General features: G+C 45.1%; 2 protein-coding genes across 2 annotated transcripts in view; one reads left to right on the top strand and one right to left on the bottom strand.

The window, feature by feature from the left end:
• Positions 1 to 20951, bottom strand: part of LOC126545759 (dorsal root ganglia homeobox protein-like) — a 55886-nt gene that overhangs the window by 24006 nt on the left and 10929 nt on the right. The window lies entirely within an intron of this gene.
• LOC140215243 (prenylated Rab acceptor protein 1-like) lies at positions 16693 to 17826 on the top strand. The gene has a single exon (XM_072285905.1). The coding sequence runs from the start codon at positions 16799 to 16801 to the stop codon at positions 17393 to 17395; it is 597 nt and encodes a 198-aa protein (XP_072142006.1). The 5' UTR covers positions 16693 to 16798; the 3' UTR covers positions 17396 to 17826.

Raw genomic sequence — 20951 nt, 5'->3', positions numbered from 1 at the left:
GTCAAAAAACCGGACTGCGCATGAGCATCCGGGGCGTCCTCAGATGTCTTGGGGTCCAATCTCTTGATGTATGGAACGTATTTACGCGGAAGGCGAGATTTTTCACAGGAGCGGTGAGCAGCCACCTTAGCAGGGAAACTTCGTCGTCCTCTCCAATCTTGTTTTCACTTCGTGTGTGTAAGTATTTGCGGTGATTTCAACTTTAATGTCACTTTGAAGGTGCCTGAAGGTTTCGCACCTGGGGCGACAACATGCTTTTATTACGGGGTTATGATTTTCGGTGACTTTTGCGTGCACTAAGATGTCTTTAAAGTTTCTGTTGCGGCAATAGCTAACCCTTGGTACATTCGGAAACCCTGTATAGCACCTTCACATCTAAAGTTTCTGCTCTGCCATGCAAACGTTACGGATCTTGGGATATCGGAAGCCCCAGCATGGTGGACAGAGAGAGAAAGAGAGGAAAGAAAAGACAGCGAGGTTATACAGAAAATAGCTCCGGCACACAATTATATTCAGTGTATGCTGGAGCATTGTAATCAATATTCCAGCTAACACTGCAGCCACTGCGGCAGCACGATATGCACGTGCGAGGAACGTGGTGTGAATGCTCATTGCGCAAAAGCACCCGCCGTGGCTGCTTAGTGGCGATGGCGTTGGGCTGCTAAGCACGAGGTCGCGGGATTGAATCCCGGCCATTGCGGCCCCCTCTTGATGGGGGCAAAAACACCCATGTACTTAGATTTAGGCGCACGTTTAAAGGATCCCAGGAGGATCCCAGGCGTGCCTCATAATCAGATCGTGGTTTTGGCACGCAAAACTTCATAATTTAATTGCACAAAAGAGCTAGAATATTTTTTATTGCGCTACAGCGTAAAGATTTCGAATTAGTAAAACTCAGACTAAGCGTTCCCATTATCAAAACCATGTACTGGACAAGATCACACACCGGAACTAACACGTGTAAAACCAACATAAGTTAACAAGTAAATAAGGAAAGGAGAAATGAAGTAACCATATGCCTGTTGCCCTCGAATCTCTTCACCTCACAGCTCCGTTTAAGCTATATTCCATCTATGACCTTCTGTACCATTTATATACTCGCGAAGATTCGAAGTTTTAAATGCAATAGTTCTTGTTGTTTTGTACGAGAATATATATGTTATAGTGAACATACTCCGCTGATTAGAGGTGTACTGTCATGGAAAGGATCACTTCCGTTCATGCTCCAAGTCCACAGAGTCCTAATTAAACAAAAATGGCATATTTTGTACCTGCATTACACGGCATCAGTCTCCAACGATCCTTAGTAAGAGATTTTCGCATAAGCCTGGGAGTTACCCGCGGTATCTTTGCAGCTTTCTCGCTATTGTTGGGAATCGCTAACCTTCATTTTTAGTCCCGTAAACTACAGCAACGTGTAGGTGTGTTTTTAGACGTCAGCATGAAAAGAACCCATCGGTCGTAGATCTAATGAAAAGGGACAGCAATCACATCCATGGATCATTTCAAGAATGCACCGATATCTGGGTATATCAATTCATGGGTTTTGGATACCACACTTTCAATATTTTACACGGCCAATTAAAACATAAAAATAAAGTTGTAAAGCGTATGCATGGCTCTAAAACGAGACCTGTTTATCAAACATGCACAATAGCTAGCTAGACCTTTCCAGATATACATATATATACAATATCCAAGAAACACGTCTATAAAGATATATGGTTGTAGTCTAACCAACTATTATAATTCAGCACTTGTATACTTCAATTGAATAAACAATGAGCAGTTAAGTTTTCTAGCGCGAGATCGTCAACAACAGCTGAACCATTCGTTATCCCGTGAGCGTTTCAGTTCGTAACTGCCGAACGAGAGGCGCCAAAATGGGTAATTTTGAACCTCTCTCAGGCGATACTCATGTCGTCTTAGCAGTACATGTATTAAAGCAGTGAACGCAATGATGACACCTTCGAAGAGTTCACAAAGGCCAGCCAAGCGCAGTGCACAATAACTTTCAGTGGATGCTGGAAAACTGTAATATTGCAGCAAACACTGCGGCCGATGCTGCAGCACCAGCAGCGCGCGAGAGGCAGACGAGGCGCATTCCTTTCTTTTTCCGGACACCCTTCTGCCTATGATGGCGACAGATATTTATTTATTTATTCAATACTGTCAATCCCGTCAGGGATCGTAACAGAAAAGGCATTCAAAAAAGTACACTGACATACAAACATGACAATAATAACGGTTTAGAAATACACATTAATACACAGAATAAACTTATACATCAGTAGCAGTAAAAAATATATAATCAGGTTCACGCTGCAAGATTTGGGTTGGACAGATAATTGTGTTAAAATGCAAAACAAAGGTAGTAACAAAGTGATACTGACAGTAAACAAAAATAATTACTGAGATGTAAGTAGATCGTTTTCAACAAGCGTGATAAAAGCAGTTAGTGATGAACTATTAACAGAGCCCACGTTCAAAGCGTTCCAATCGCGTATAGTCTGTGGAAAGAATGAATACCTGAAAGTGTCAGTGCGGAATGAATACTCGTTTAGTGTGTGTGTGGGGGGGGGGGGGGGGGGGGGGGGTATGACGTGTTTTCCTCGTTTGAGATTTCGTTATGTATCGTGAGGTATCCAGATTTAATTGATTATTTATGAGTTGGTAAATGGTTTTAAGGCGCGCTAGTTTTGCTCTATTTTGGAGGGTTAGCATCCCGGCTTGTTTGAGTAGTTCTGTCGGTGAGTCTGCTAGCCTATGTTTGTTAAAAATGTATCTGAGCTCCTTTCTCTGAAGGCCTTCAAGTTTTTTAATGAGCTTGTTACTGAAAGGAAACCAAACTACATTTGCATACTCTAGTACCGGTCTGACAAATGTTTTATATGCTAGTAACTTTACATCAGATGGTGCTAGTCTGAGGCGTCTATTAATGAAAAATAACTGTTTTAGTGCGGTTGCCGTGACTTTGTTAACGTGAGCATCCCATCTGAGGTCAGAGGTTAGTAATATGCCTAAGTATTTGTATTCACAGACAGAAGCAAGAGGAATGCTGTTTAGTGTGTACTGAAAGAGTGATCTATGTTTCTTCCTAGTTACAGATAATACAACAGATTTATTAACGTTAATAGTCATCTGCCAATCCTCACACAATTTGGTTACTGATGCTATGGCGTTATTTAAAGCTATATGGTCGACGACAGAGTTAATTTCCTGATATAGCACGCAGTCATCGGCAAAAAGTCTAATGTTGTTAAAGATGTTAGCAGGAAGGTCGTTTATAAAAATTAGGAATAACACTGGGGCTAAGACGCTTCCTTGTGGTACACCTGATGTGACATCAGCTGTTACGGATTTCTCGTTGTTAATTTCGACAAACTGAGTACGGTTAGTGAGGTAATCAGTAATCCAGTCTAAAATTGGGCCAGTTCCTAAAGTTAGTTCAAGCTTCTTAATAAGTTTTGGGTGTGACACACGGTCGAAGGCTTCCGAAAAGTCTAGGAAAATAAGGTCAATTTGTTTCTGGTGATCAATAGAGGTGGTTACGTCATGCACGAGTTCAATTAGTTGAGTAACGGTAGAAAGCCCCTTTCGAAAGCCATGCTGGAAAGGTGTTAGAATTTGGTTATATTCTAGATAGGTTGTTATGTGCTTTAAGATGATGTGCTCAAGTAGCTTGCATATTGTGCTGGTTAGTGAGATTGGTCTGAAGTTTGAAGGATCTGATTTGCTTCCTGATTTATGTATTGGTGTTATTTTCGCTGTTTTCCATTCTTTAGGAAGGGTGCAGGATGACAGGGATTTGTTAAAGAGTATTACTAAAAACTTCGCAATCCACTCGGCATATCTGCGCAGGAATGTGTTAGAAATGTTATCAGGCCCCGATCCTTTTTTAGTGTCTAAATTTAGTAGTAGGCTTAAGACTCCATGCAGCTTCAGTCACAGTAAGGGGCCCTAGTTGCTTGCCGGTGCAGAAGCTATAGCGGGGTGCATTTCCATCGTCTGTAGTAAAAATGGAACAAAAGTATATGAAGGTACCCGTGACAGAGGTCTTCGATAATTCGTACAAAAATTCTTAACAAAAGCAGTAGGAGTTGTTATCATAGGTTGATGTCTTAGTAAGCGCGCCAGTAAAGCTATGTAACATACTGTTAAAACAAAGTCACATAAAATGTATGATATTGTAAAAAAAAAACAGCCACCTCTCTCTCTGCCCCTCCCCTTCTGTTCGTATATGTTTGTACTACCCGCCTGCAACGTTGAAAACACAAGGCGCAGATATTTAAAGGGGCATAGAATCTGGATGAACAAATGTTATATGATTATCAACTCTCGAAAGTGCTAGAAGTTATAGCGTACACTGCTGTTTCTAACGCGACCTTTAAAGTGAGATTACTAAGCACCAGGAGGTGCATGTGACTACATACGTACGTATACCGGGTGTTTTTTACGGAGTGCAAAATTTAACAATACCACCTGTGGCAGATAGCACAATTCTAACCTTTGATCTAAATTACTTGATGAGGCGGCCATTAGTTGTACGAGAAACGAAAATGTATCGTTAAATAACTAGCATAATTACGCTAATTTAATTTTTAATTTATTATGTTACGGCACATACTTAGATCTATGAATTATAGCAGGTGAGCACTTCTAAGTAAACATTGTTTTATGCATCGAAGTACAAAAGTAACGGGAACACTGATGTATTTCGTCGGCATCATTTGAAATTATTTCGAAACTGGTGCAGTCCAGAGAATTCCAAGTGGATACACCTTGCGAACTCACCGGCCATTATTCGTCAATTTATATACGTGCCGTAAAATAATGAAACGAAAAGTTAGTTAGGGTAATTACGTTAATTATTCAAATGAACATTTTGATTTCTCGTAGGAGTAATAGCCGCCTCATCGAGTAATTTAGATCAAGGGTCAGAATGGTGCTATCTGGCAATTTCGAAAGGTTTCCGACCTTCTAAACAATATATATATATATATATATATATACACACACGACGGGCCAACGATGGAAAGCACTCTAGCTGTGATTGAATCCGGTATCAGACTGGGGTTGCCTACACATCTGTTCGAGCTAGGCACAATCAGATGTGCGTATGCCGTGCAGGTAGCCGAAAGTGCGTCGAGAAAAGCAGCGCAGCACTCTGCACTCGAATATAATTCGCCGAGATGAAAAAAAAAAAAAAAAAACATTTGAAGGAATTGCGGTAAGGGCGATGTCGTTGAGTTCACGAGTAGTTTTCTTATTTCATCGTTAGGCAAACTAGAGAGAGCAGACAGCGAGACGCTGGAGCACTCATAAAATATTAAAACAAATTCTAGAAGAAAGGGGGTTGTCCGAGGGGCCCGATTTTTATTAATCATATCATAATAAGCCAACAAACAAAGGCATCAAGGACAACATAGGGGAAATTACTCGTACTTACTAATTGAATTAAGGAAATGATAAATAAATGGCAATAAAAGTGGATGAAAAAAAGAACTTGTCGCAGGTGGGGAACGATCCGACGTCTTCGCTTTACGCGCGCGATCATCGCACGCGTAATGCTTCCAATTAGTAAATACATGTAATTTCCCCTATGTTGTCCTTGATGTCTTTGTTTGTTGGCTTCTTATGATATGATTAATAAGAAAAATTCTGTAGCTTTACGTGCCAAGACGACGATCTGATTATGAGGCACGCCGTAGTGGGGGACTCCGGATTAATTTGACCGCCTGGGGCACCCAATGCCCGTTGCGTACGAGCGTTCTTGCAATGCGTCCCCATCGAAAGGCGGCCGCCGGGATTTGATCCCGCGACCGCGTGCGTAGCAGCAGAACGCCGTAAGAAATTGAGCTACCCCAGCGGGTGACTCGTAAAAAAAAAAAAGAAAGATGTTTCGCTGAAAGAGGGATCAGAAAGGTCGTGAACGCGGGTTAATCCGGCGAGGCCATTCCGTGCTGCTGGCGTTGTCACCGAGCCGCGACAGGTTTCTCGCTGCTCCGCGTCACCGGAAATCTCGCCGAGCGCTGGTTTGTACGTTCTTTCCTGTTCCGCGTAATGGAGATACATTGTTGTTTAACTGAGCAGGCACGCAAGCAGGGCGGCGCAACAGAATGCTGTCGCCTCGCCGTGGGCCGCCGGGAGAGTCCCGACGTCCTGGAAACAAGGTGGCTTCGCGTGCGTCACCCCTTCGGCGACTGTGTGCGCGTCGTTTTTCTTTCCTCATTTCGGCGCCGTCGTGCAAGCATCGTAAAAGCTACCGACGCGAGCCCGCTGAGATTGCGTGTCGGCTGCTTCTGGAAGCTCGCTGCGGAAACCGAGAGCCCCAGCCGCGTTGGCTCGCTGGGATTGCCACGACCTGCCGACGGTTTTGGCGAAGCCGAAACACGTACTACGTGAACCATGACGTCGCGTGTACGCCGTATGTTTACTGTACAGAAGTGGCAGGCACATGCTGCGGCTTGCTTCTGCGCACGATTACTACAAGACGCTGAACGCGTCTTCATTCACAGTCCTGGTCGGGCTGTAGGAAAAAAAGCTTACGCGCTCCCACGAGGGAGAAATGGCTATGGCGACGGCCAGAAAATGCGCTACAAAGGCGTTTAGTCGGACCTTTAAAAAGAACTCCTTTAGGGAGCCAAAGTAGCGGCAAGGTCTTGGATACATGCTGCACACGAAAAATGGGCTGATACGCTGAAAAATAAAATAACGACGTACAGAGAAATCGTGCGTCACCGTAACTATTACGCGCTCTAACATTTATTTTTTTAGCACAGTAAACTTTTGTTACACAAGCATGTGCACAGCGAAGCCAACTTCGCCACTCCTGCAATTTTCATGGTGTCATATATCTTTTACATAGCGGACAGAAGAGCCGAAGAACAGAACCCCAAAGACGACATAATATATCCTTCACATACAAAGAAAAGAACAATTAACGGACATAACGCTTAACGAACATAACGAAGAGTGTTCGCTAATTACTTGTTGTCGGCGGACGGTAGCTGTGCTGATGTCCAAGAAAAAGCAACGTTCTGAAGGACGAGATAGAAAGAACCAGACGCTAGACATGCTACGCAGAGCGCTTAGGTTGATTCATCTCAAAACGTGCGGCGTGTTTTGTTCTTATTCTGTTGAAATATATGAATAGCTTGACAATAATGAACGAAAATTCTTGGGATTCAATAAATAACTGTGAGAGACGTCGCAGTGCAGGGCCCCGCCATTATTTTGACCGCCCGTGGTTCTTTTGAGCATGCACTAGAATCTAGGCACGAAGGTGTCAGTGCGCAACTGTCCACTTAACGTATGCAGTCTGGATTCGATCCTGCGACTTCGTGCACTCAATAGCCGAAAGGTTATTAAGTGAGTTACCGCGGCAGGTATACAATAATGAACCAGAGACATGTGCCTTAGATTAATTACCGTGAGGATGAAATGCAGTCATTGGAAGTTTTCAGTGAAACACGTCGGTGAGGTCAAGGAACAATGATCGGAGTCTTGTTGCCTTTACCGCAAAGAAATCGCTCGTGCAAACTGTGCAGCATGCTTTCCAATCTTTTGCGCAAAACTGTTCGTGTATGGCAGGTAAAAATAAATGATATAATATTCAGTTCTCCTGCGAGGTCTCCCGCACGAATTCGGTGTTCACTCGTCAGAGGTCTGACGACCGAACTCTGTAGGTATTAAAATCGTATCTTCCACGGTGGTATCTAAATCTTTTCTTTTTCTTTGAACAGCTTCGTTAGTAGCATATATAGTGTGGACTTGAGAAAGGGGCACCAACAAAACACAAAGGACGCGCACACAAGGAAAAGGCGTTAGACAGGGACGCTCGCTGGACTTTCAACTGTACTTTATTGGAATTCACATTGCCGGGCACATAACCTCCGACGCATGCGCATGTTGAATTACACCCGAGACATGTGCCAGGTTGTTTGAACATGGAGCATTTTCATTTCTCGTATAACTAATGGCCGCCTCATCAAGTAATTTAGATCAAAGGTTAGAATTGCGCTATCTGCCACAGATGGTATTGTTAAATTTTGGACTCTGTAAAAAACACCCGGTATACATACGTATGTAGTCACATGCACCTCCTGGTGCTTAGTAATCTCAGTTTAAAGGTCGCGTTTGGAACAGCAGTGTACGCGATAACTTCTATCACTTTCGAGAGTTGATAATCATATAACATTTGTTCATCCAGATTCTATGCCCCTTTAAATATCTGCGCCTTGTGTTTTCAACGTTGCAGGCGGGTAGTACAAACATATACGAACAGAAGGGGAGGGGCAGAGAGAGAGGTGGGTGTTTTTTTTTTACAATATCATACATTTTATGTGACTTTGTTTTAACAGTATGTTACATAGCTTTACTGGCGCGCTTACTAAGACATCAACCTATGATAACAACTCCTACTGCTTTTGTTAAGAATTTTTGTACGAATTATCGAATACCTCTGTCGCGGGCACCTTCATATCTGTCGCCATCCTTGGCAGAAGGGTGTCCGGAAAAAGAAAGGAATGCGCCTCGTCTGCCTCTCGCGCGCTGCTCGTGCTGCAGGGTTTGCTGCAATATTACAGTTTTCCAGCATCCACTGAAAGTTATTGTGCACTGCGCTTGGCTGGCCTTTGTGAACTCTTCGAAGGTGTCATAAATTATCATTGCGTTCACTGCTTTAATACATGTACTGCTAAGACGATATGAGTATCTCCTGAGAGAGGTTCAAAATCTGCCCATTTTGGCGGCTCTCGTTCGGCAGTTACGAACTGAAACGCTCACGGGATAACGAATGGTTCAGCTGTTGTTGACGATCTCATTGTTTATTCAATTGAAGTATACAAGTGCTGAATTATAATAGTTCGTTAGACTACAACCGTCTTTATAGACGTTTTTCTTGGATATTGTATATTTATGTATATCTGGAAAGTTCTAGCTAGCTATTGTGCATGTTTGATAAACATGTCTCGTTTTAGAGCCATACATACACTTTACAACTTTATTTTTATGTTTTAATTGGCCGTGGAAAATATTGAAAGTGTGGTATCCAAAACCCATGAATTGATATACCCAGATATCGGTGCATTCTTGAAATGATCCATGGATGTGATTGCTGTCCCTTTTCATTAGATCTACGGCCAATGGGTTATTTTCATGCTGACGTCTAAACACACACCTACACGTTGCTGTAGTTCCCGGGACTAAAAATGAAGGTTAGCGATTCCCAACAATAGCGACAAAGCTGCAAACATAGCGCGGGTAACACCCAGGCTTATGCGAAAATCTCTTACTAAGGATCGTTAGAGACTGATGCCGTGTAATGCAGGTGCAAAATATGCCATTTTTGTTTAATGAAGACTCTGTGAACTTGGAGCATGAATGGAAGTGATCCGTTCCATGACAGTGCACCTCTAATCAGCGGAGTATGTTCACTATAACATATATATTCTCGTACAAAACAACAAGAACTATTGCATTTAAAACTTCGAATCTTCGCGAGCATATAAATGGTACATAAGGTCATAGATGGAATATAGGTTTAACGGAGCTGTCAGGTGAAGAGATTCGAGGGCAACAGGCATTCGGTTACTTCATTTCTCCTTTCCTTATTTACTTGTTAACTTATGTTGGTTTTACACGTGTTAGTTCCGGTGTGTGATCTTGTCCAGTACATGGTTTTGATAATGGGGCCGCTTAGTGTGAGTTTCACTAATTCGAAATCTCTACCCTGTAGCGCAATAAAGATATTCTAGCTCTTTTGTGCAATTAAATTATGGGGCTTTGCGTGCCAAAACCACGATCTGATTATGAGGCACGCCTGGGATCCTCCTGGGATCCTTTAAACGTGCGCCTAAATCTAAGTACACGGGTGTTTTCACCCCCATCAAAAGGCCACCGCCGTGGCCGGGATTCGATCCCGCGACCTCGTGCTCGTGCTTACCAGCCAAACACTATCGCCACTAAGCAACCGCGGCGAGTGCTTTTGCGCAATGAGCATTCACACCACGTTCCTCGCACGTGCATATCGTGCTGCCGCAGTGGCAGCAGTGTTTGCTGGAATATTGATTACAATGCTCCAGCATACACTGAAAAGTATTGTGTGCCGGATGTATTTTCTGTATAACCTCGCTGTCTTTCCTTTCCTCTCTTTCTCTCTCTGTCCACCATGCTGGGGCTTCCCATATACCAAGATCCGTAACGTTTGCATGGCAGAGCAGAAACTTTAGATGTGAAGGCGCTATACAGGGTTTCCGAATGTACCAATGGTTACCTATCGCCGCAACAGAAACATTAAAGACATCTTAGTGAACGCAAAAGTCAGCGAAAATCATTCCCCCGTAATAAAAGCACGTTGTCGCCTCAGTTGCGAAACCTTCAGGCACCTTCAAAGTGACATTAAAGTTGAAATCACCGCAAATACTTATACACACGAAGTGAAAACGAGCTTTAGTTGTACAAGTTCGGATGTGATTTATATGCTTGAACGTTCCTTCTGTAATAGATAATATATCGGTGAAACGGGGCAATAAATGAACGTCAGATTAAACGGACATCACGTGGACACAGAGCTTCCCAAAGCCGTCGCCGAGGATTTCAACCAACCAGGTCATAACTTTGATGAACTTACACTCTACATCTTACCGTCAAATTGCAGTACTGAACAAGAAAGAAAATACGGAGAAACATACCTTATCCATAAGTTCAATACATTGCAACCAATAGGCATAAACGTTTCAAAGGGAGCTTTAGAATCACTCGCTATGCTAAATTTCAAGCTATAGGCAACAACAAGTATTTTGGTTGCTTAGTGTTTTTACCCTCCCCCTTTCTTTCTTTCTTTCTTTCTTTCTTTCCTTTTTTATTTACATATTTATTCCATTTCAGTTTCTTTTTAATTTTTGTTTTTCAAGAGCACCGTTTTCTGCCTTCTCCTTTTATTATCTCTTTCAGAGACATGATCACCCACGACCACCAGCGAAGCAGGCAATAAAGGTGTGCTGTGCACACGACCGTTGACACGCCGGATGACACACGGCCGTGTCACTGGCCTTGTGCACAGCACTCCTTTATTTTCAATTCTACACCCTCGCCGCTAACACACCTTCTGTCGTTGCCGCACCGACCCGCCTTATCCCCTCTCCCCTTTAGAAGAACCCTACTTATATACAGTGGCGAGGAAAGCACATGTCGGCTTGGAAACGACAAGTCCTCTTGTCGAAACGTTGGCTCCCGTCTTCACCTTGTTCTCGTTTTGCTCATCGCTTTGTAGAGAGAGTAGATCCCTCTGTCCTGTAACACGGTATACATTTTGAAAACGTTTGGGCAGGTGCTTGAATACGAGGCTAACTGAGCACAATTATCACTGCACGGCTAAAGATCCAGGTCATTTAGCCTTTAATTGCAGGGATTGTGGCTGCAAATCCGTCCTGAAAGATACTTAATTTGCGCGCAGGGAATACAAAAAAAAAAAAAAGAAGAAAGGAAATTCCTGAAGCAATAGAAATTGACAAATGGAAAGACAGCTGTATCAGTTGGCCCTCGGTATCATTCTCTGACAAAGCGCAGCGCGCGGCTATCCTGGACTTGGATTATTGCTAGAGTGGGAATCCAAAAAAATATCATCTTTGATTTTTGTGTTTTACTCTGGGTCTTGTTCACGCCTCCCTGCCGTCAGAGCATGTGCGCTTCTCAAGGGACACTACAAAATGCGGTTCTTTGAGCAATAAAGCATTGCAGTCCAGCGCATGTGTATGTCCCTTCTATGTGTACGTGTACGTGTCAGATGCAAGTGCGCTGCTTCGATTACAACGTTGTGTACTTCTATAACAACCAAATAACAATTTGGTTGTGGGCAGCTAATGTTGCGAATGTGTAAAAATACTACATCGCAGAGCATCTTTTGCAAGGGGGTATAATAGTACAAACACTTCTTTATTTTCCACTTTTTACAAAACCACCACCCAAACACGCGCAACCACTTGTGCGTATCATCATCATCGTTATCAGCATATTTTATCTCCACTACACAGAACGGAGACCACTCTCAGCTATGCTCAATTAATCCTGTTTTGCGTTAGCTGACACCATCCTATGCCTGCAAATTTCCTCATTTCATCATGCCGTCTAGTTCTCTGCGGTTCTTGACTGTGTTTCCCCATCTTTTAGTACCCATTCTGTAACTGACCACTAGTGATCTGCTGTACGTATCACATGGCTTACTCAACACCATTTCTTCCTATTAATCTCAACTATTGCCATTTGTTGGGCGTGCTGGTAAACTGAAAGCATATTTAGCGCCAGCAAACAAGGGCGGAAGGGAGACGACACCACAATGCGCTAACTTCAACAACTTGATTTTCAGGAAATACACCTATATAACCCATGCACAGTGGCGCCACCTCATCCAAATCTTAACCATCCAAAAAGGCCGTCTCCTTATCTAACAAGTCGACCGAAGGGGCACTAACACACGTATCACTATTCCGCCTGATAGTCTGAGCCTCAATAATCTCTCGCACGTCTTTATCTTTGTGCTTCGCAAGAACGCGGCAGGATCCATACACCGGCGCACAGCCGCATTCCTGACAGTGGGTTGACAGATGACCGTATTGCTTACTGTTCACATTTAGGCTATGTACCGTAATCGGTCATTGAGACATCTCCCTGTCTGTCCAATGTATTTTTTCCCACAGGACAGCGGAAGCTCACACACAACAGCTTCTACGCAACCCACTGGCGCTTTTCGATGATTCGTAGAGCATCCAGCAGCTGGCTTACGGTACGGGTCCGTTAATCGACATATTTTTGCCAGCTTTTCTGGTGCTGAAAATATCACTTTTGTGTCCACCCGACTAGCCATTTTCTTAAGATTATGAGCCGTTCTATGCAGGTAGGGCACTACCGCTACCTTCCTTCTGCGTTCCGTCCGTTCATTTGCCGCGTCGCGAATTGTGCTATCTGACCTGCACCTCTTTAGCAGCCCCTCTACGACCGAAACTTGCACTGATTCCGGAAACCCTGCTGCTGATAACCTTCCCGACTGATCCATAAGACTCGTATAGATCTTATGGTGACAAGACTTCTTTAAAGCATTTCCAAAGCATAAGTTGGCAATGCTCCTCTTGACGAGCTTCGAGTGGGCTGACTGATACTATAACAGGGGCTTATTAGCTCTAGGTTTGTATTCCCAACACGTGTGCCGTTCCATGAACTCGAGCTGAATATATAGGAAACGCAGTACGTTATCGGTGGGCTCTTCAATCGTGAAAGTTAGTTGGCTAAGGCCTGCAGAAAAAAACTTCGTAAAGCTTGCCTACTGTAAACCGTGCGTTTGGTTCACAAAGGACGAGATAGTCGTCAACGTATCTGACAACTTTAACCACCCTGTGCTCCGACAAGGTACGGGACAGGTTTTTGTTATGGTGAGCTAGAAAAATGTCACTTAGTATGGGCGCCAAACATGAACCGATGTAAACCCCTTGCTTTTGAATGAATATGTCATCATTCCATGCTGCATATGTAGAGTGAAGTTAGCAACTAAGCATATCTAAAAAGCCCTGAACGGACAAACCGGCTGAATTTTGGAACGAAACCACGCCATACTCGTCTATGCACTCTTCTACGCAAGTTATTAGTTTCTTTTGAGGCAAGGAGTAGTACAAGTCCTTTATATCAAAGGAGCAAGCTGATAAGCTTTTGTCAGAATTTTCTTTCAGGCAATCTACGATTTCTGCATTGCTCCTAACCAAAATGGGTCCTCAATATTACGAATTCTGAGCTTTTCTTGCAAGAAAAGAGCGAACTTTTTCTGCCATGACTCTGTTTCTGAAACTATTACCCTTAATGGGTAATCGGGTTTGTGCGTCTTCGCACTAAACATAATTTGAAGGCAACCAGACTTCGCGTTGTCAATTTCACGAACCAACTGACTAAGGTCTTCCTTCTTACAAAGACGCTTTGCTTCTAGCTTGATTTTTCTGAGAGATACATTACTACACTGGTCGAAAACAGAGGCAATCGCCGAGCAGGCTTTCGTATTAAAATCACCTTCCTTGAGGACAACAAAGCCACCTTCCTCGTCCGCTGGCAAAACACACAGTCCGTTCTGCCTCAAAAACGAAGTTGCGCGCTTAACCGGTACACGTGAGACCATCGGTTTGTTGCGCGAGACCACATCGACCCCTTCAGAGATACATCGGTTCGCTTCACCTTGTGGGGCGCACTTTGAAATCCTTCACACAATGCTTAGGAGTTCCGGCGCGCTCAACCTTGGTTCTACGGCGAACTTGGGGCCAAGTTCAAGAACACCTTCAACGCAGTCTGGAAGACTAACCTCGCCGGAGGTTCTGACGCCATAAGGTCCGGTAGGTTTCTTCTTAGGGATGCTGTCGCGCAGGCCGGGTAAGGTCCTCTGCCACAGAAATTCGGTGCCGCTACTGATGATCGCCAGGAAGTCGCTCCACTTCCCGCAGGCACCTTGCGGTCTCCCTGGAGCGTCCAGCGTCGCTCTCAGCAAACCTTTCACCACCCGCGCTTGCCTTTGCCACTCGTTTCTCATTATCTTTAGGACTCGGATGCCATGGCCAACGGCAGGAGCAAGGCCACCAAACAAACGCAGGACTTCGTTGGGCAAATGCTTGCAACGAATGTAGAAGGAAAGTGACCGAGCTTGGCAATTGGCGTAGATGAGGAGGGGGGCCACTGAACATGGATTTAACGATGAACACAGAAAAGAGCCCGATGTACTAGAAATAAATTTCAGCATTGCCATTTGTTGGGCGTGTTGGTAAACTGAAAGCATATTTAGCGCCAGCAAACAAGGGCGGAAGGGAGACGACACCACAATGCGCTAACTTCAACAACTTGATTTTCAGGAAATACACCTATATAATCCATTTGGGGTCCTTTCCAGGCCATCGTATTTCTCTTGGGACGTTGTCTTTGATAAAAAATAATCGGAAAATTGTTTTGACCGACAAAAATTTTGGTTTTAGTTACATGACGGTTCGACATTTTATTCCGGAATTGTGGCGTAAAGAAACAAGGAGGAAGAAAAAACGTGGGAGGGCAGTATAGCTGCTGATAAAGCGGTGTTAAGGGAGCGCCATTAGCGAGTGGTACATCTTTTTTCGATGCTTCTCCATTGTACACACAAAACACTGCGAGCAGATGAGCCTTTAGCCCAAATATCCATTTTAGACTGAAACAGTTGTGAATCCACTAGCTATAAGAAGCAGCCTTACTCAATCACATACACGTATATCATATTTAGCAGATTTTTTTTATGTGTGCGGTTTAGTGTCACAGCAGGTTATCAAACCTCACAGTAGGTTATCAGTGACGTGGTTGAACTGGGACTCCGCACTCATTTCTACCATGTGGCGTTCCTTAACTAGCACCTAAATCTAAGTGCGGGAAGGTTTTTTGCATTCCACCCCTCTCGGAGCGCGCCCGCCGCGACAGAGAATCGAACCGCATCGAAGGCGACGCGGCGAGTCTAGAGGCAACAAATGACTAGGGATCCTAAATGCAAGCTGCATTTAGGCTCACTAGACTATGTTCGGCGCAAGCGCCATCTATCTATAGTGATCCGGTGAAAATGGTTTATGTTCAGACAAGAGTATCTCAATATCAGTGACGCGGGTTCGATTCCGCCCAGCTCGGGAGAAATTTCAAAGAATTTATTTTTCTCATTTGAAGAGCAGCACATACCCAGTGGAACATACCCAATGTGCCAAGTAGGCGTCGAAGTGTTCATTGAACCGCGGCACATGCTCAGCGACCCGAAGATGGCGCCAGAGAGGGTAATCGAAATGCGGTGCACACTCAGTGGCACACACCCAGTGTCGCATACTCAGTGACCCAAGTTAGTACGACGGTTGGTTTCGTATCCACTTCCCTCAACACAGCAGCCCGATGCCTTACCCATTAGAATACCTATCGACTATACCCAGTGACTCAAATTCGCGGTGGAACGGTTAATAACGAGCATTTCGGAAAGTGCGTGAAGTATCCTGAACTGCTAATTGCATTGAAGACTCAATCAAGGTTGAAGGAGACATTGGGCAACTCGCTAGCTTTCTTCTTCCTCACTTGTGGCGCCTGCCCTCTACGGGGTATTGGCCAAGTAGCCGGCGGTTCAAGGTTAAAGGGAAGGGAGAGACAGAAAAACCTAAACGAGAAAGTAAATCAGGGTGAGGTATAACGTTTATGATAATTAGGAAATAGATTTACCTGCATATGCAGAAGTAAAATAATCGTAGATATATGTAAACAGCAAAACTTTTCTTGTGTGTGGCATTAGAATAATTCCTAACACGTAATAAACGATTTAATGAGCTATTGAATTATTGATTGCGAGAATTAACAAGGCAGCCTTCTTGTCTCACAGAGGTAGACGCAAATGGCCACGCAGATGTTCCCGTGGCTTAAGCCCAATGATGAATTCCCGAAGGAGACGACATTTTGAGTAGTTAAAGAAGTACCCAATTTTCGGAATGAAAACTTGAATTTCTTCCTCTGATTTGGAAATCGACGGCATGCTAGTAGAAAGTGCGACTTAAGCACAAGAAAATTGATAGAGAGTGAGTCGTCTTTCTCTTGCTTTCTCTGTCGGATTGCGCTTCTTCTTCGTCTTCGAAAATTCATCATCGAATGTGCCGCGACACGTGACGCGTGACACGACAGCTCTGCGACGCGTCAATCTGCTGGCGAGCCCGCCAAGGAGGACAGCTATAGCTTCCATCCAGCCATCATCTACCAGCACAGCGGCTGATTATAGCTACATCGAGAGATGAACCGTGAGCAAGACGAAGTGCAGGAGTCCCTGAACCCAAATCCGATGTCTTCAGCTGATGCCCCAGCCACCTTCCGTGTAAAGGCGCGCAGGCGCCTCTCCTCGACTCCCATACAGGAGGTCTTTGACTTTCACCGAACCGCCGTGTCCTGGTTCAGCGAACAGCTCGACCGCGAACAGCCGTGGAAAGATTTCGCGGACACGACCAAGTTTTCCATTCCAAAGTCGGCCCAAGAGGTCACCAACCGGATCCGATCGAACGTGCACCGCTTCCGCCGCAACTACGTCACCATCTTCCTCGGCATCCTGGCGTGCTGTGACATGTCGATCGTGGCACTAGTGGCGAGCATCGTGGCGGTTGGTGCCGTGTGCGCCGTTTTCAAGCTACACCACCGCGGCGAGACTGCGGTCGTGTGGGGCACGAGGCTGGCGCTCACCAAGAACCACAGGAGGATGGCCGCCACATTGGTGGCGATGCCTCTTCTCTACGCCGCCGACATCATGTCCGCCGTTGTGTGCTCCTTCGGTGCCATAGCCGTGATTGTCATGGTCCATGCCACTTTGTATGCCAAGCTTGGCTCACCGAGCCAATAAAGTTACGGGACATTCCCGAAAGAGATGATATCAGTGTTCATCTGTGAGTGACAATTCTGTCTATTCAGTTCAAGGCATTTTGTTCGTGACTTTTTTTTTTCACCAATGGGTGGGTGGGCGGTTTCTCTCCATTTTTCTTTCTTTCTACTTTTTACAATGAACTTGAAGTGCGGCGTGTGTTGAACAGGTGGACATATCTAGTCAAGTTTTCTCGCAGTGTGCATTACATTTTACTCGGTGGACACTAGGAGTTTTCAAAATACAGGTCCACCAACGAATCCGAAAGAGTCGCCAGATACTGACGAATGGCCTCGTGCTGCGGCATACCCATTGAGAGACTTTTCCATTTACACTTTTTTTATGTTTAGACTTGGCACTTTTTGTGGTATGTGTGAATGACTGCTAGATGCTGAAAGAGCGTGAATAAAAACGTGCCGTGACATTGCTTGTTCTTAGTTCTCGTTGAAATTTTTTCGGCGTGTCTGACAGAATTCATAAAGAAAAAGTTTAGCGGACTGTATTCGATTTGGTGCATAGTTATAAAGGAATCTATCTCTTAAAGAAAAAGCAAATTGCGGCAGAATTCATCTCACGACGACTGTCGATGGTAAGCGATTAGCATTTGAGCAATGTAGTGACACACTGCATTTGTGAAGGCACGTTTGTTTAACATTTATAGACCATAATATACAGCGCCTGAAGGCGGCCGCCATGTTTTTTTAAGATTATTATTATCATGATTTTACTGTGAGCGCTGCCTTGGGACTGCCGGAACCATGCGGGCAATGCGCGAGCTACAACAGGCCCCAGGGTGTTCGCAGTTGTCAGTCGCCTGCGATGGCACGTTTCGAAAGCACCGCAACCGTCATGGCATCTCCGGAGTACGGTAAGTGCGTCAATCCCATTTAAGATGACAAAATTATGCCGCGGAGGTAATTTAGCGAGAAGCACCCTGCAACGTCGTCCGCTTCACTGCAGTCGTGTAGTTGGCGAAGCTTTTTTTCTCTATGAGCTGCGTATATATACCCGTCTTTGGGGCTGGAGGCAGTTTCTTAAAGGGACCAGACGCCATCTAGTGGGCGTGTACTTCGCTTTTTAAGAGGCGAGTAGCACGTTGTAGCTGCGGGGCATTGTCATGCTTTGCTGCATCTTTACCTTGGTTTGTCAATGCAATACACCACAGAGCAGTACAATAAATGGAATTTCTATTGTTGGACGCTGCACGCAGTCGCACGGAAAGGTCTAGCGCTTACATGTTTATGTAGGTCACGCAATTTTACTCGTTAAGACACGAACTATGAGCAGCATGGTCTGTATAAGCTCTGTTCACACTGACAACCAACACACTCAGCAGCATAACCAACAGTGCAGTGTGCCCGAGATACAAGCATTGCATTTGAAGTCACGTGTGCTGCCAGTGACAGGAGCTATGTTTTTTTATTCGTATTGATTTATTATTTGCAGTGAATAGAGAACACGCAAAAATTTGCACGTCCGTCATTAATATTGCTGAAGGATTCACGGGGGAGGGGGGATGGGTTATTCTGTAAGTGGCTACCTAGTGACACGTCCATTTCGGATGCTATTGAAGTTCTCTTTGGCTGGGCTGGGCTACGCGTGATGAGACAGGCGCCCCCAGCCAACAAGTACTTCAGCAGCATTCGAAATGGACATGTCCACTAGGTGGACCCTTACAAAATACACCCCCACCCGCCTCCCAGCTCTGTTAGGAACAACTAAACCTGCTCATCGCGTAGCTGAGTGTGAGCTTCGCACAATTACAGCAGTTCAAGCACCCCGACATTGCGCGCAAAAAGCAAAACGAAGAAACAAGTGAAGCACTGACGCATGCACAACACTGTTCCTGCGCATTCTAGTCATATGCTGCTTTCTCTTTTCGTGGCCCCGAGTACTTAAAAGGGCTGATTTAGGTGCATGAAAAACACGAAAGGGCACGAAAACCGTCAAGTTCCGTGAAATCCCGTTACACTCGCCGTAACGGAATAACTGCTGCGCAAGTTACGAAGTCGACACGGGCACCCGATTCCTTTCTGCTCAGCTTTCTTTCGTATCCGAAGCGCAGCTTTTGGGATACGTGGTGACCTCCGTGGGCTGCCATTTATAACGCCTCCAACGAACAAGGCAGGGGTGCCTCATTCTATCCCGGCTAAGTATACCAAACACCAAGGAAACCACACATTTTTTGCCCTTAGCATTCGAAACAATATTCACGTGGCCACAATTCTCCCGGAATATGCACCCTGACCGTCGTAAAGGCCGGAGACACGCAAGAGCTCAAGCCCTGAGTGGACTCTTTGGCGATGACACATCGGGTACACCGGTCCTATAAATCGACGTGCCCCGGTACCCACAGAGACCTGGCCTGTGTCTATAGTCGTACTACATAGCACAGATACTCTTAGGCCTTCGGCCACGCTGAAAATTGTGGACAGTGCCACAGAGGAAGAGGCTGCTATCGCCCTAGCTATCGTACATGCTTCAACTATACTGACACCGGATCAACCCATCACAGTGGTCACTGACTCACAAACCACCTGCAGGACTTTAGCACAAGGGATCGTGACATCCTACACACACTGCATCTTTACATCATTACGAACCACAGCGTTACACAAGGTGCTTATCTTTTAGGCACATGGACACGCCTCTCTTCGTGGTAATGAACGCGCTAATGAGAGCTCGCTTACCGGGCGCCATTGGAAGAGCTGTCAAACCCAGAAGACGCACCGACAGTACCACTAAACTATACAGAAACTCTACAACATTACAGAGATAACAGGAGACACTTCCCCCCACCACATCATTCCCTTAACCGAGAAGATGCCGTCGCGCGGCGACAGCTGCGAACGAATTCGTTCCCTTGTATATTTTACCTTCCACACTTCCACCCCACACAATGTCCCTCATACTGTCCCTACTGTGGAGCAAAGTCCACAGTATATCACTACACTTGGGAATGCCCACACCCTCCGTATTACTACCCTATTCCTTCAACACCTTCCTCCTGGGAGGCTGCGCTGACCATCTTAGAACCACAGGAACAGCGACGGCTGATCCAGCGGGCACGCGGAGTGGCGCGAGCCAATGCGTGCCCGCTAAGGGCTCCACCCTACGAGGAAGTCAGCCCACCTCATTAAGAATAAATGTTGTGGTCATAGTGTCGTCCTTATGTCGTCGTACTCATTATATATTTTCCGCTCTGCCGTCGTCATCTAATCGCCGTCATGCATTCGTGTTAATAGTGTCGTCGTGGCGACGTCGTGATCGTTCTATCGTCTCCATTTTGTCGTATCCATGCCAGGTTTGTTCATCTCAATGTGGTGATGTCGTCGGCATTCCCTCTTCATCAATCCATCGTCGCCATTGCGTCGTCGTCATGCAGTCGTTGTCATTGCGTCGTAGTCCTTCAAGTGACGTCATGTCATCGCCGTCTGCCCTTCGTCGTCATGTGTAGAATCCGCTTGTTCGAGTACCACAAGTATATATTGAGCTAGGTGTTTCCCGTTCAAGATGTTCCAACTTAGTCGTGCGCTCT

The sequence above is a fragment of the Dermacentor andersoni genome, chromosome 1 (genome assembly GCF_023375885.2).
Source record: "Dermacentor andersoni chromosome 1, qqDerAnde1_hic_scaffold, whole genome shotgun sequence".
NCBI classification, from domain to species: Eukaryota; Metazoa; Arthropoda; class Arachnida; order Ixodida; family Ixodidae; genus Dermacentor; species Dermacentor andersoni.
The sequence above is the reverse complement of the archived record's forward strand: the minus strand, read 5'-3'. Positions and strand labels throughout refer to the sequence as shown.